At 33.8% G+C, this 15206-nt stretch overlaps 1 protein-coding gene across 1 annotated transcript; it reads left to right on the top strand.

Moving 5' to 3' along the window:
- Positions 1 to 2152: 2152 nt before the first annotated feature.
- LOC132755614 (histidine-rich glycoprotein-like) lies at positions 2153 to 10424 on the top strand. Its single transcript, XM_060746505.1, has 7 exons — positions 2153 to 2310; positions 3985 to 4118; positions 5169 to 5375; positions 5776 to 5843; positions 6706 to 6851; positions 9273 to 9390; positions 10003 to 10424. The coding sequence occupies exons 2-7, from the start codon at positions 4004 to 4006 to the stop codon at positions 10165 to 10167; spliced, it is 819 nt and encodes a 272-aa protein (XP_060602488.1). The 5' UTR covers positions 2153 to 2310; positions 3985 to 4003; the 3' UTR covers positions 10168 to 10424.
- The last annotated feature ends 4782 nt before the right edge of the window (positions 10425 to 15206 follow it).

Below are 15206 nucleotides of genomic sequence, written 5' to 3'. Positions count from 1 at the left end.
AACCTCCTTGCGATCAAACAGGTCGCTAGTGATCTGATAAGGTCTTAAGGCTGTCGCACGATGGTCGTTCGGAAGTGTGACAATCTGGCGACAGTCACCAGTCACTGATAATCTTAAGTAGTCTTTAGTAACCGTGTGATGGTCGTACGACAAGTTATAGGTGATCGCATGTTATGCCACGGGTAGTCGTAAGTAATCCCAGGCAATCTTGAGACCATCGTACGTTTACTTATGACCTGTCGTGCGATTGTCAATGATGACTTGTCTTACGATACTCGCAAAAGTAAATTTATCTGTGCAAAAATGGTTTTGGTCGCAGACAATCGCTGATGATCGTCAGTTTTACAAGTCGCCGGTGGTGGCAAGTAATCGTAAGCTCTAGTGTGACTGGGGTTTTAGATGTAATGTACCGGTACATGTTATATATAACCCTGGTACCAAGTCAAAAATAACTGTGGTGAAAAATATTTAATCAGGGTTTTTAAAGTGGCATCAATATGTAGTGGCGGGGTGATGCTTTCTTAGTACTTAGTAATTGATCAAGTCTGTTTTCCGTCGTACGATATGTCTTAAACCAGACTACTGGTAAATTAATTCTTTGATGACTTATTCGATTTAAAAGTTTTTGAATAGTTATGTACATCTCTTATAAATTTGTCACCAGTTTTGTTTGAAAGGTCATTTATATGTAAAATGTTTAAAAGGGTTTAAAACCGTAGTGTACTCTCGAAGTTTTATTTAAAAACAATGAGTGGGAAATGTCTCAAAAGTTGAGGAAGAGCTGAGGCAAGTGAATTAAACAGCTAATTGTTAAGAATGAGTATGGTAAACAGACGTGATGCCAAAGTTACGGAACGTCAGTTGCCACTCGTGCCTGAAATAATGAACGAAAGGCACCTGTGGTCTTCCTCAACCAGTAACGCTGGAAAATCGCTATAATTATGACCTCTACGGTGTCAGTGCGACGTAAAACCCAATCAAGAAACAAAAGCATGCTTTCTTAACTAATGTGATGGTACTTATTTGAACAACAACATCTATTCCCCCACATATTTTCTGTAGTGCATTAAACTGGAGAACGGCGATTGTAATATTTTTCAGCGTGTAGCAGATAACTATAGCACTTATATGGTTCCTAGAGGCAAACATGCCGTTTACAAACAAGTCTGTGACAACATTCCACCAATGTAAACATAGAGTTGTATCGGTTATATTATGTGGCGAGCTCATACCGAGTTGTATTCAAGAAAACAATTCTTAAACAATGTGCTCCAATATAAGTCACCCCAAAATTGGGTTCATATTTGGAGTTTATCTATAACATATATGTGTAGTTTTTGCTTGTTATATAAGGACTTATAAAGATTTTTTGTTTGTACTCTACAGGACTTCTTTACTGTGTATCAAAAGAAGGGCATTTTCAAAGGGGGGCAATATATTCGGTGTCACAACAAAATTAAACTTTCTGAAAAAAAAAGCAGATTAAAATTCTGAAAACAAACATAGACTGTCTGAGAGAATTCATTAATAAATATTTCAAACACTTGCATTAAGTTTCACAGTTTTCTTTTCAAGTTAATGAATATAAAATGTAAAATACTCTAGCATTGATCTTACGTACTTGTTCGTTGACCTTTGTCCCTTGTCAGCGCAGACGCAATGACTAATTTTCAGTAGTGATGATGTCCGCTTTCGCAAAAAGAGGACAACGTCCAGCAATAAGGTCTACAGCCTTACCGTTTCCGGTGCGTATACATTTGTAAATAAAAAAACAATAAATTCATTCAGGGAGAAAATGCCTTATAATATTAAATTTTCTTTGAAAACATGAATATGAATAATTGTAGAACATTTTTCGTAAGGATAATTATACGGACATTATAGGTCCGATTCTATTATTCACGAATCTAGAAATGACCTTGTTAACATTTTTACAATTGTTTTGATTCATGTGCACTAATGTAGACATTGACTTTACGCCCATTTTGTCCTAGTTTTTTTTAGGACTTTGACTTTCTTAATTGGAAACAAATAATATAATGTCTTGAAGTTTTTAAGTTTCCCTCCTCATTAGAGGGCATTGCTCGCAAAATTCATAAGTTTCATTAAACGGCATTCATTCTTAATTAAACATTAGCGACAACTTTTGACGTTGGAAACGGTAAAACACTTGAAACCGAGTCTGAGTGGTGGTGCCAATTATCACCAATTAACCCGCGTGCGTTTTACATATAAAATAAAATAACCAGACACATTCTGTTTATTGTGGACACTGGTCGCCAGGCAGGGTTTTACATAACAAAACTAAAGGTAAGTTTTTATCTACAAATTCTTGAACGATCGTTTTATGCACATTATGTTTTAAAAAAGAAATGCATTTTTCCTTCTTTAGAAAAGGCAGACATGAATTCAATATTTTTTTATATCATGTAAGGTGCTTATCACTCACGAATGTAGCACCTAATGCGAAATAATTTGTCAAAAAAGTAGCCAAATTAAAGACAAGGTAGTATTTTGACTTCCATATAAAATATTGAATTACTATGTATTTGCGAATTTAAGAATAATCTTTTGAGAAGTAAAACACAAAAGCATTTCTGGGAGCATAACGGGCCTTAAAAAAAATTTGTGCTGTAATTATAGTGTAATAGGCATAACTTGTTTCAACGGTTGTACTTTAAAGAATGTTTGTTGTTGGATGGGGCATTAAGTATAACTACGCACGTAATTGTTTATGACATGACATACATGTTACTGATTGTTATTTCAATTCAATTCAAACGTTTATTACAGTAAACTAAATATTTTACAAATGATAGAAAAATAAAGGTTTATAAGCATTGAATTATTTCAATAACTATGTGATCCTATGTTTATATAATGCAAAATACCAGGAGATTACAGTTTAACTTGTCCCCGTTTTCAAGAAATTAGCGATTGCTTATTTAGCTTACTCTGATTTTACTTGTCCCTCGTCGTTGTGGGTCCGAATTGACGACGTAAAGTTATTTGAGCCGCGTCACGATAAAACCAACATAATGGGTTTGCGACCAGCATGGATCCAGACCAGGATGCGCATCCGCGCAGTCTGATCTGGATCCATAGTGTTCGCTATAATTTTCTATACTTGTAAAAGGGTTGGTAATCGAACAGCATGGATCCTGATCAGACTTCGCGGATGCGCAGGCTGGTCTGGATCCATGCTGGTCGCAAACGCACTATGTTGGTTTTGTCATGACACAGCTCATTTCATGAAAGATAGTCTGAAGTCTTAGATGATTTAGGAACCATCCTAAATTATTTTATAAGTATAAATTTACATTTATTTTTTTATCTTTGGAATTTTACGGAAAAGAAAACAGAAGTCAGATATTTCGAGATTCGGACTGGTATTACTTTACAAATGAAATGAAATGAGCCGCGTCACGACCAGCATGGATCCAGACCAGCCTGTGTATCCGCGCAGTCTGATCAGGATCCATGCTGTTCGCTATCAGTTTCTCTGCTTGTTATACAGTCGATAAGCGAACAGCATGGATCCTGATCAGACTGCGCGGATGCGCATGCTGGTCTGGATCCATGCCGGTCGCAAACACACTATATTGGTTTTGTCGTGACGCGGCTCATATAATTATTTATTCTTGGTTTCCAAAAGTGTACTTATTATCCATGTTGCTGAACCGGCTTTTGGTCACTTGTTATGTTATTACAGCTATTACCTTAAAATTAAGTAAAATACATTATTCTAATGGGAGACAAAATTCCACACTATGAGCATCTTGCTACTATAGTGACAAATTATTTCAAATTCAACGGTCAATGATAAAATAAATTAATTATACTATTAACAGTATACTGTCACCAGAATGCATGGATGTACAGGCTAACCTGACACTATACTGGCGGTAAAGACTAATCAAGTTTACTTCAGCAATTTAAGTGATAAATTAATATAATCAACATGCATATATTTTCTCGTGTTAGGTTCTGTGAAGCATTGTTAATGATGGCGTTCACTAGACTGGTAGTTCTTTCTGTTTTTGTCGTCATGCTGATGACAGAAGTATTGGCCGGAAAGGGAGAAAAGAAAAAGAAAGTGAAATACTCGAAGATTGATGGTTTGTAGATAAATTAACACAATTAACCATTTATGATATCTGTTGTTGTTGCTTTTTGTTGTTTTCTTTTCAAAATGTTATATTTTTTATACGCGATGCGAACCTGATATTGTTTGATTAATGTATTAACGGAAACCAACGTAATTGACAGCACACTTTTGTGATCCATATCAGGTTGGATTACCGTTCACTACAGTTTGTGTGCGGTACAAAATGCAATACAATGTGAAAAAAAATCGATGTGCAAAATAGTCCTCTATAGACACATGACAATGCAAGGCAAAATTGTCAAAATGTCGCAGCAATTTTATCAAAATGTCTGTCGAGCCACGCTTCGAAATCTTAGTTGTCGCAGAGTATTACAAACAAACAAACAAACAAACAAATAATGCGACATTTGAAAATCTGTAGATCTGTAAGACCTCGCAAAGAATTGTTTTCATCCACCAATGATCAAGTATAAAACATAGTTTAAATGAGCCGCGTCATGACAAAACCAACATGATGGGTTTGCAACCAGCATGGATCCAGACCAGCCTGCGCAACTGCGCAGTCTGATCAGGATCCATGCTGTTCGCTTACAAACCCTATAACAAGTAGAGAACAGCATGGATCCCGATCAGACTGCGCGGATGCGCAGGCTGGTCTGGATCCATGCTGGTCGCAAACACATTACGTTGGTTTTGTCATGACGCGGCTCAAATAGTTTCCGGTGCATAAGCAGAGTAAGGAATAATTTTAAATAAACAAAATGAAATATATTGTAATGAAAACTGAGATTATAACAAGCTGAAGAGCAGACCTTGTGCCAGAAATTGCTTTTCAGCACCCTAGGACAAGCCCAGTCTTATTAAAAATAGAACAATAGGCTTTATGGTGCATAAATAGTTTAAGGAATGTGATTTATATTTGTACAAAACATCACATACGACAGAACAAGTAAACTTTATAATTACATTTACACGATTAAAAGCGGATATCGCGTCGGCCCATTTGTGGTGTCTCTTGTTGAAAACCTTGTTTGGCGGCATTGTCACGTTGTTTTTTCAGGCGCTGCATTTGATGAATTGCAGTCAAGAGTAGAGGCTTTGGAGAAGCAGTCTGGTGGTTCTTCTGGAAACAACGTGCATTTCTATTTCCATGGTGATGGCGATCATAGTCATCATGACGACGGTGACGCGCACGTGCATGTTGACGTACACGTGTCAGACAATGACCATGGCCATGGTAGTCATGGCGAAGACGGCCACGTGCATCGTAAGTGATTGAAATAAACGCGTGTATAGAAATGTTTATGTTGTTTTTAGAAAATGTTTTATTTTTACTTTTGATACAATAGCTCTCTATAGACACTAACGAGAAAGATTCGAGTTTCATTAAAGCGAAGACTGCTTTTGAAAAATGGGGTTGTATGTTTGCTTGCGTGTCAACTTTTGTCGATTGTAAAAAATAATGATTATAAGGATTCAAAAAATGTATCATATATTTATATTATAATTTTGTGAATAAAAACCGTAAACTCTGTGATTGAAATCAAAAGCTTAAAAAGGCGTCCTTCGTATTTACTTATCACCGTCACACATGTTCAATATCCCTCATTTGCTAATTAGAAACAGAAATATATAAGAATGATAGGGTAGGATGATTTTTTTTTCAGATGACCATATTGCTTTTTGCAGAATGGATGATAAAATTGCCGACGGTACAGTCACCATCTATCAAGGGGTATATAGATATATATCTATTGTTTAATCAGCGCTTTAATTTTTTATTATACTATTATGATTATTAATATTATGATTATTATTATTATTATTATCATCATTATTATCATCCTCATCATCATCATCATCATCATCAAAGCATCATCATTATTATCATTATTATTATTATCATCATTATTTTTATCATTATTATTATTATAATTATTATTATTATTATTATTATTATTATTATTATTATTATTATTATTATTATTATTATTATTATTATTATTATATGTATCAACGTGCGTTTACATTTATGTTATTAGGACCTGACAATAACCATCTCACTACGCGGTTCAACATTACATAGTAGTAGGCGTATACATTACTTGTTTTATGTTAAGGTCGTTGATTTCAAACCACTTGTCCCTCACCACTGCAGGTTCGAATCTTGCCAGAGACTTTGGATTTTTTCAATGTGTGGAAGTTATCCAGCTAGCATTGGTGGTTCTACACTGGTGCTTGCTCGAACCTGCACGGAGGAAAGCATGACGTCTTCCTGCATCAATAAAACTGAAAAGTCGCCATATCACCTCTATTCTGCTGACGCGGCGTCAAACATAGCCTAAAATCATATTATCATATTATAATGTTTACATAATAAGTTGTCTAGAGTTCACATATATGCTATTCGATGTTTACATTTATACTATCAGACGTTCACTTTCATACTATTTGACGTTCAAATATATATACTTTTATGTATATACATTTATATTATAGTGTTTATATTTATACCATTAGACGTTTACATTTATACAAGTAGGGGTGCCAAAGACTTTTTCTTGTTTACTTAATAAATTGTTTTTTATTCTGTTTAGGACCACGACCGGTCGGCTAGCTTCCATTTTCATTACAATAAGCTAGCACATGAAAACAGCGAATTCGAGTTCCACGTGCACCAATATGGCGACCTTTCCGACGATTGTGCAAATGTCGGTGGACATTACGATCCTTATCACGATAAGTGAGTCATTGTAGAGTAAATTATACATGTTTTTCTTTACTTTAAAGGTACATTAAGCGCCCCCATACCCCCCCCCCCATCTGGTCCCCCTCCCCCTCAAAAAATTATTGTTATACTTATTTAAATATTTTAATATTTGGTGTTCTGTTGCAATTTCCCGGCCATATAACTGACCCATCTTCGGCTACATTTGCATTTTGGTATTTAGAAGAATTATCGTGTATGAAAGTGAAAATACCACTTTTGTTTACGTTTTGCTTCTTTTCATGATATTATATCACATTCAGTGTTTTTACCACTATATTATCAAAATAAATCAATAAAATAATGGAATTAAAACAAATGATATCCCTTTAAGATGAAAAAAAATGTTTGGGTTTTTTTGTTTGTTTGTTGTTGTTCAATATCATTGTGCCTTTAAACAATCGGTCTCGCGTTTGGTTTATCAGAAGACAAAACAGATTAGCACAGAACATACCTTTATAAATTTATGGAGATCATTGCATGCTGAAGTGGAAGGCGTGGAAAAATACAGAGTCCGCAGTTATAGGCTTGGAACAGGGTGAACCTCCGTTTTTAGCTTATCAGGAGTTTTCAAAATAAATCAAAATAAATTGATGTGTAAAGGACTTAAAGCTGTGAATTCTTTATGAAATAATATTTGATTATTATTGTGTCAATTATTTGACACATTTTGTGGCTACCTTTTTAATAACTCTTGTGAAGTATGAACAAAAGCGAAATCATCTCAAATTTTGCAAGAAGATACTGAAATCTGGCAACACCGGAACAAGAAAAGGTTCCACTGTTTATAAATGTTGTAAATTATTGGCTAAAAGCAAGGACTGCTTATAGTGAAAACTGCGTAACACTAATTTAAATTTTCCATGACATTAAAATATAAGTACAGAAACAATTTAAGCGAAAAAATAATTGGGGTCCACAGATTTATCTGGATTTTTTAAAATTCGTTTTGATCTTTTATTTATTTATTTAAGGTCGGTTTAAGGGCAGATGACTTACACATAAGTTTTACAAACCTTATGATTACTATTGATAAATGTGGAAAATTTCATAGAATGTCATATTCAGTTCCGATACTGTAAATCCTTTAAAATAAGCCATTTTTAAAAGAAAATTGCCAGACGAAAAGTAAATTAAAAAAAAAACGTCCTACAATGTAAATACCAATTCCTGAAATTTGGCATACTCACTTGGAAGGAAGTCAACATAATGAAAAGCAGAAAATAATAAGGCATTGCTTCCTTAACTGTGAATTATTTGCCCTCGAAATCAGCACTATTTTTAAATTCAAGGTCAGGTATACTCAAACCCCATGATACCGGTGACTCCTCGGTACCGGTATATTCACAAATCTCGCGATATTTTTGTCAACACCACCTACCGAGTGTTTATATTGACATGCTCCCAGTAATATTGGCTATTTCAAAGTTTTTAAACATTTTCATGAGTTTCTGAAGGAAATATTTCACATATCCTACCTTATTTTTATTTTACTATCCTATTTTACCATTGCATAAATTAGTCTCTCTACAAAACACTTTCTTTTCCAAGAAAATAAAAAAATGACAGGTGCTGACGTCATTCAACCTCCATTACATGTTACTTGACCTTTTGACATCATTTTTGGCGGGAAAAAATTAATCTATGGAAAGCCATTAGTGCATATAAAACAGTTTGTGAAAATTGAAAAGTCAGTTTCATTCTGTCTTTTAAGGGAGCCTGTGTAAAGTGCCAAATTGATATTTTATCTGCATCATATAGAAATAAAATAGATTCAATGATATAAAAGGACCAGAAAATCACAACAACACTAAGATTAGGTGAAGGGGATTTTTTTAATCCAGTCACATGGTATAATATACACCTGTAATTGGAAGTAAAAGATTCTTAAACAGAGATCCCTTGGGGGGTTATAAAAGATGAACAGTTAACTATTGAAACACACATTTTTTATGTTGTTTTTAAGTTATTGTTTTAGATGTGAATACAAGAATGCTAAAATGATATTTTTGCTATTAAAACTGCAATGGCTTTCCATATAAATAACATTTTTACCAGTGCACCGGTAGCATGAAGTCTGTTTAACTACGTCATACAAAATGGTCGACCATTGTTTACATTTCTTGTGAGCAAGAATTTCAGATTAACAGAACTCTGTAATGTATTTTTAAGAGGATTAAATGTTAATGAAGTTGTTCATTCCTTATTTTTTTCAAGTAAGTAAATTTTTATATGAAAAACACCTTGTATAAAATATGTACACCGGTATCGTGGAGACCCGGGCTAACTTGGTATGATTTAAATTAATTTACGCTAGCTCAGTAAGGTTAACTTGGTATGATTTAAATTAATTTACACTAGCTCAGTAAGGTTTATTATGTTATTGTTGTTTTTCAGTGATGTAGGTGACTTGGGGACACTACAGTCTGGTAAAGATGGTGCTATGGATGCATGGAAGAATGAAACTCACCTGACACTGTTCGGAGAGTATTCTATTGTTGGTAGAAGTATAATGGTAAATATTATTATATTCATGAATTGTACCTTTCAATTTCAGGTCATTAGCATACATTTATGAAAGGTAATGACTCATTATTATGCATGCATACAGGTTACATTATGCATACATTAAGGTCCTACATACACGGACTTGTAGTCAGTATCACTTTTATGAAAATTTTGTCTATAAAGAGAGAGTGGCTTTTGTGAAATATATAATATTTAATTATGCAGATGTAAAAATTATTCACATTAGAAATGGCTAGTACTAGTATTTGGTGTACTGTTTTGATTATATGATGTTATAGTTTGCATATCGATAATATTATACTATGTGTGGTAAGTATATGTATCTTGGCTATGTAATGTCAATTGATTTGTAAACCTGACAATATTCAGACCAATTTGAACTTTCTTTTTTTTTAATTATCCCAAATTTACAGGTGCTCTGCTTTTTTCCCCTAAAATTTTGTCTTTAGCAGAAACGTGATGCATTAACTTACACCGAGTTCATTATTTTTTACTTTTGTTTGCCCTAGCTTAAACATTCATCTCAAAACGAAGAATTCAATTTTTAGTCTTTATATATAATTTTATAACCATTAATGCACAATACTTATTTTTCCAGGTACATGACGAACATAAACACGTGTCGTGTTGTACGATTGGCTGGAGTCCAGAGACACATGACCATCATGAGGATCACAGTCACGCCCACGATCACGATCACTCCGCCCACGATCACTCGGCGCATGACCACTCCCACACCGATGGCCACTCCCACAGACATTAAACAAGAAGAAGCCTTTTATTTACGTCTTGTACTTTTGCTGTTTACATTGAGCAGAGCAGATCAAGTTCTATACATTGACAAGATACATGTACACATTCTACAAAAATGATATATTTTGGAAAAAACGGTCGTGTCCAGATTAATTTATTCTTTGTTTTAATATCATTTATTCACAGTTATATACATGAATGATTTCATATATTATGCACACTTGAAATATTTTTTAAAACCGTAGAAGAAAACATAAAGAAATTATATTTTTGTTTTTTGTTTTTCTTTTATACTGAATCCTATCATGACACAAAGTTAATTTCAAAACATGTACATGTAGTAGGTGAATTTGTAAAGTCACACTACCAACACTACACATGTCATAAGGCGACATTTAAGCCTGGCTGGTGGAGGAAGACCTCAGATACGAGCTGCAGCTACCAGCCTTTCGTTACTTAGCTGGTTAGTTTACTCATATTTAAGAATCTCGATTCCCTGACGGGATTCAAACTCTACGGTAAAGTGGCAGTGGTGTAAAAATTTAGCACCCCATAACCACTAAGCCAATGAAACCCTATGTTAATTACCCTGTTCCAGAGCCGACACTCATTTTACTTGCCCGCTATTTAATTCTTGCATTCAAAAGACCATAAGAACTAATATTGATAAAGTAAGGGATCGAATCTGCGATCCCTAAATAACTAGTAATGCACTTTACCACTGAGCCTGCGGATGCACAGGCCGGTCTGGATTCATGCTGGTCGCAAACACATTATGTTAGTTTTGTCATGGCGCGGCTCAATTATCTTTCCAATCAAATTATAATGATAGCAAATCAATCGATACTCGAACTATCTACCTCATTTCGAGTGAGTGCCAGGCGAAGAGGCTGTTTTAACTATTTTATATTCATCTTCAATATGATACAATCGGTTTCGAATCAGTGACCTTCCTTTTAAGAGACAAACCCAATACCTTTTTATGGAATATATAACCGCCATATATACGGGCAACCACGTGACCTCAGTTTACGAGGTGAACCGGTGACCTTCAGTGACCTTCAGTAGCCATGCTTTGATATAAATATCAAAAATGGGTAGTTGCCTACTCTTAAACAGAAAGCAAGATTAGTAAAATTCATATGAAAATAAATCCTTGTATTATATGGAGTACTAAGTATTTTACTTTAAACAATAAAGTTTTTATTATATCAAAAATACAAATAAACAAAATAAGTATGTCAACATATATTTAATGTCCGTAAAAATATTTATCGTCTTTTTATCTTCAATTCTATTCCGATCCTGGAATTGTTATATAACATGTATATAATTGTCCAGAACGCAAAGCTTACATTGAATAGTAAGTAAGTAATTCTACTGAAAATTTCCATTCATGTATGGTACATGAAATTCAACAGCTGTAAAATACAGTTCGGCAACAATGAAATTATAGTCTGAACTTTTCTCTGTGAAATAACAAATTGTACCTTATAATTATATATCATTAAATTATCTTCTGAAAAACATGTATATCACGCAGTATTGTAAACGTAGACTTACATAATTACATATAATTGTCTCGAGTTTTTGTCAGATCTGCTAAGATTTCCATTATTAAATACTATTCTAGAGATAATTGATAATAACACATACTTAAAATTCAAAAACACGCACTTCTAAGATTTTAGTCTGCAACGTCATTTTTTATTTTTTTTTACATAAAAGGTGAAAATATGTAAGATGCATGTGTTTACTGTTGTAAGTAGTATCCGTCTGCTTGTTTTGACTTAAGTTAGAATAAGAGATTTACGAAATAAGAATCTTTCAATCTCATGTTCATGGTTTGGGTAGTTTTACGAAATTTGGGCAGTAGTTAGTTTAAATAATATTTATTTCAATTTATACAACATAAATATAATACAGTAAGCATATACAATCACACTGATATATTTCGTGGATTGGAAAACAAGTCAAATGTGACATTTTTTAAATTCCTTTCCACAAATAAGCTACTTGCAATAAAAAGATATGCATATACATGTATTTGGTTAGAATAATACAGAAAAAAGGGAAATCAGATAAATAATTAAAAAGAACATTATTATCTAGAGTAGTAGAATAAAAAAAACTGTTTCAAGATTATTTCATAATATTGTGAAATTATTATTACAAAGTAAAATATTGTTTTTAACTAGTATTCAATTTAAGTTAATGTTTCAGATGATTTTATATACATATAGAATGTTTCGAAGAAAAAAGAGACAAAAATATTTACATAAAGTTTTGAATTAAGATAAAGAATAGAGAATATATGTCTGCACACAATATTATCGGGAAATGATGAACAGAAAAAAGTTGATATTAGTTGGTAAAACGTTTGGAAGCTAGGATAAACGAATGATTTTTTTCGTTCGTGTTAAAGCTCAGGCGCTCGTCTCCGTACATATGGTATAAGAGATAGCGCAGTAGTTAATGTAAAAACACAATCAAATCGTTCTTGTTATAAATTTGTACTTAAAATACCTATAGAAATAGTATACAATATAAGTAAATTACTAATTACATAGCATGGTGGTCTGATTTTTTTTAAACGCATGGCATATTTTAATTAGTGGCAACAACTCAATTTAACCACGATTTGCACGGGAAAGTACATGTAAAATATACCGTTTTAAAGATTATTGATTGTCTATTTTCGCAAGATTTGCCCGTGCAAGATCATTTTGATAAGGCCGAGTTGCATTGTGATTTGAGAGAGAGGGCAAAGAACTTATTGTAAAATTCGTGGGTTATTGGGAAAATGCGCATCAGAAATAAAAACGATTTTAGATTTACTTTTTTGGAAAAAAACGCCCTTCCATATCGTACGATTGCCAGATGGGTGTCAATGTTTAAGGAAGGTAGCTGTTGAGGATGATTCCCGCCCTGAGCAGCCAATTTCCGCTATATCTGAAAAAGACATCGGCACTATCAAAATCATAGTTGATGTAGATACACGATATACCGTGAAGGAGATAAGTAACATATTGGGCCTTAGTGCGTCATTTGTGTATTCCATATTGAAAGAAAAGTAAACGCCAAGAAAAGTGTACGCCCGTTGGATCCCGTATTTGCTAACTTCTGATCTGAAAAGGAAGCGGGTTGAAAAGCCTCGGCCTTAATGACTAGATACAAAGAACTATACAGTAAACTCAGTGACAAAATATAGGTAAGTGCTAACCGCTATCGCCTAGCTTTTGCTCGACGTAGCAGGAGTGTTAAAAGTGTTTTGTACGCTCTATTTTTTGACAGCGATGGAATAGTGGTCCGTGACCGTGTCGCTGTGCCTCAGAGAGAAAGTGTCACTGGGACACTGGAACTGTTTACTGTGACCATCTTCTTACTGCTGTAGTTATCACTACATTACAAAGAACCCAAGGTCCGGGGTGTGCAGGATCAAATTTTCCACGATAATGCACAGGTCTGCACACCGGTCAGCCTTGATTCATGCTAATTTAGAGGAGCAGAGAATGGTGGTTTTGCTATATCCTGCTTATAGTCCTGACTTCTCTCCTTGTGACTTTTGGTTACATCCATACATCAAATCTTGTCTTTGCTGTCGCCGGTTAGAAATCCGTAGTGCCTTCGGAATCGCTCTCTACCAGTAAACCCAAATAACAGTTCAAAAATGCTTTGACGGAATGAATTCTGAAGCTGGAAAATGTGTAGAGTTCCGGTGAATATGTTGAAGGACTCTGCAAATCATATTTTACAGGTATGACTAATTTATAAAAAACGCGCTGCCGTTGCCACTAATTAAAATATGTCATTCGTATGATAAATGGTTATGACTCATGTACTATTCAATTTATAAGTCATTTTAGAGATTCTTCAGTCAAATATGTAAAAGTACCAATTATAAATACTAGTATAGTGTTAATACTTGCAATCTCTGGAGAGACAGTGTCAGCATCTATGATAGAGTATCCATAAAGTTAAAGATAAATGTATACTGTAAAACATGAATAAAACGTTTCTTCCATACACTGATCTATGTTGTTCAATTACTAATCGAAGTATTATTTTACAAACTGGAAACCTCTTTTTCCGACATTTCGATAAACAAGAAGTTATGGCACAAAACATTGAAATTATACAAATAAAACAAATGTTTATTTTAAGATATATATTTGAGCGCACATTATGCTTCACATTTGATAAAAGTAAGACCAGTGTATGATTTGAAACCTTTACATTAAATTTTGTTTTTATTTTTTATAATCATAGTGCTACTAACTTATACGTATAATCTGATTTTATTGACCTGTCAATTATGAATACATTACAGCACTCATTTAAATATTCGACCCCATTTCGGTTCTGTCCGTATAGATTACGAGAATTAATATGGTGTTAGGAAAGGTCACACTAGCTTAAGGTATAGGTTCTCGTCACATCTGCAATTGCACAGTCAGTTAAGTGATTACCTAATATGTCAGAGGTCTATGGTTCGATCCCTGATGTTTGTTGTTTTATTGTTGTTGATTTTTTGCCATTGTTTTAAGACCTATTCTTTCTTTATATTTGAAGTATATTCTAATGAAAAATGCCAAGGGCTTGCAAAATTGTTTTACACTACAACATACATGTATATACGTACAATACACATAAAGACATACAATGTATATCTAAACATCTATGTATGGGGCTTGTTAGGTATAAAACATATAAAGAAATTCAAATTATGTTATGTACGATTCATGACTGATTTTGCAGTGTTTATCACCATATTTCTACTGTGTGTCTAAGGCAATAAGGGCTATTTTTGCATATATGACTTCTTTTTGGTAATTTACGTTGATTGTATGTGTCATTTGCAATGTGTAAATTACAAGATTTGTTTACTTGAAAATAATGTTTTGATAGGTTTTCAAAAGTTTCATGCACAATTAGCATGAATCTGTAGGCATGCTGCTTTAAAGTCAAGCGCATTTTCAAGAATCGAGTAGTTCAGTATCAGTTATACTATCAGCAAACAATGACAAAATTACAAATTGTAACGGTAAT

The sequence above is a fragment of the Ruditapes philippinarum genome, unplaced genomic scaffold (genome assembly GCF_026571515.1).
Source record: "Ruditapes philippinarum isolate M1 unplaced genomic scaffold, ASM2657151v2 ctg1836_1_1_1_1, whole genome shotgun sequence".
NCBI classification, from domain to species: Eukaryota; Metazoa; Mollusca; class Bivalvia; order Venerida; family Veneridae; genus Ruditapes; species Ruditapes philippinarum.
Note: the sequence above shows the minus strand (reverse complement) of the source record. Positions and strands in the feature narration are given on the sequence as shown.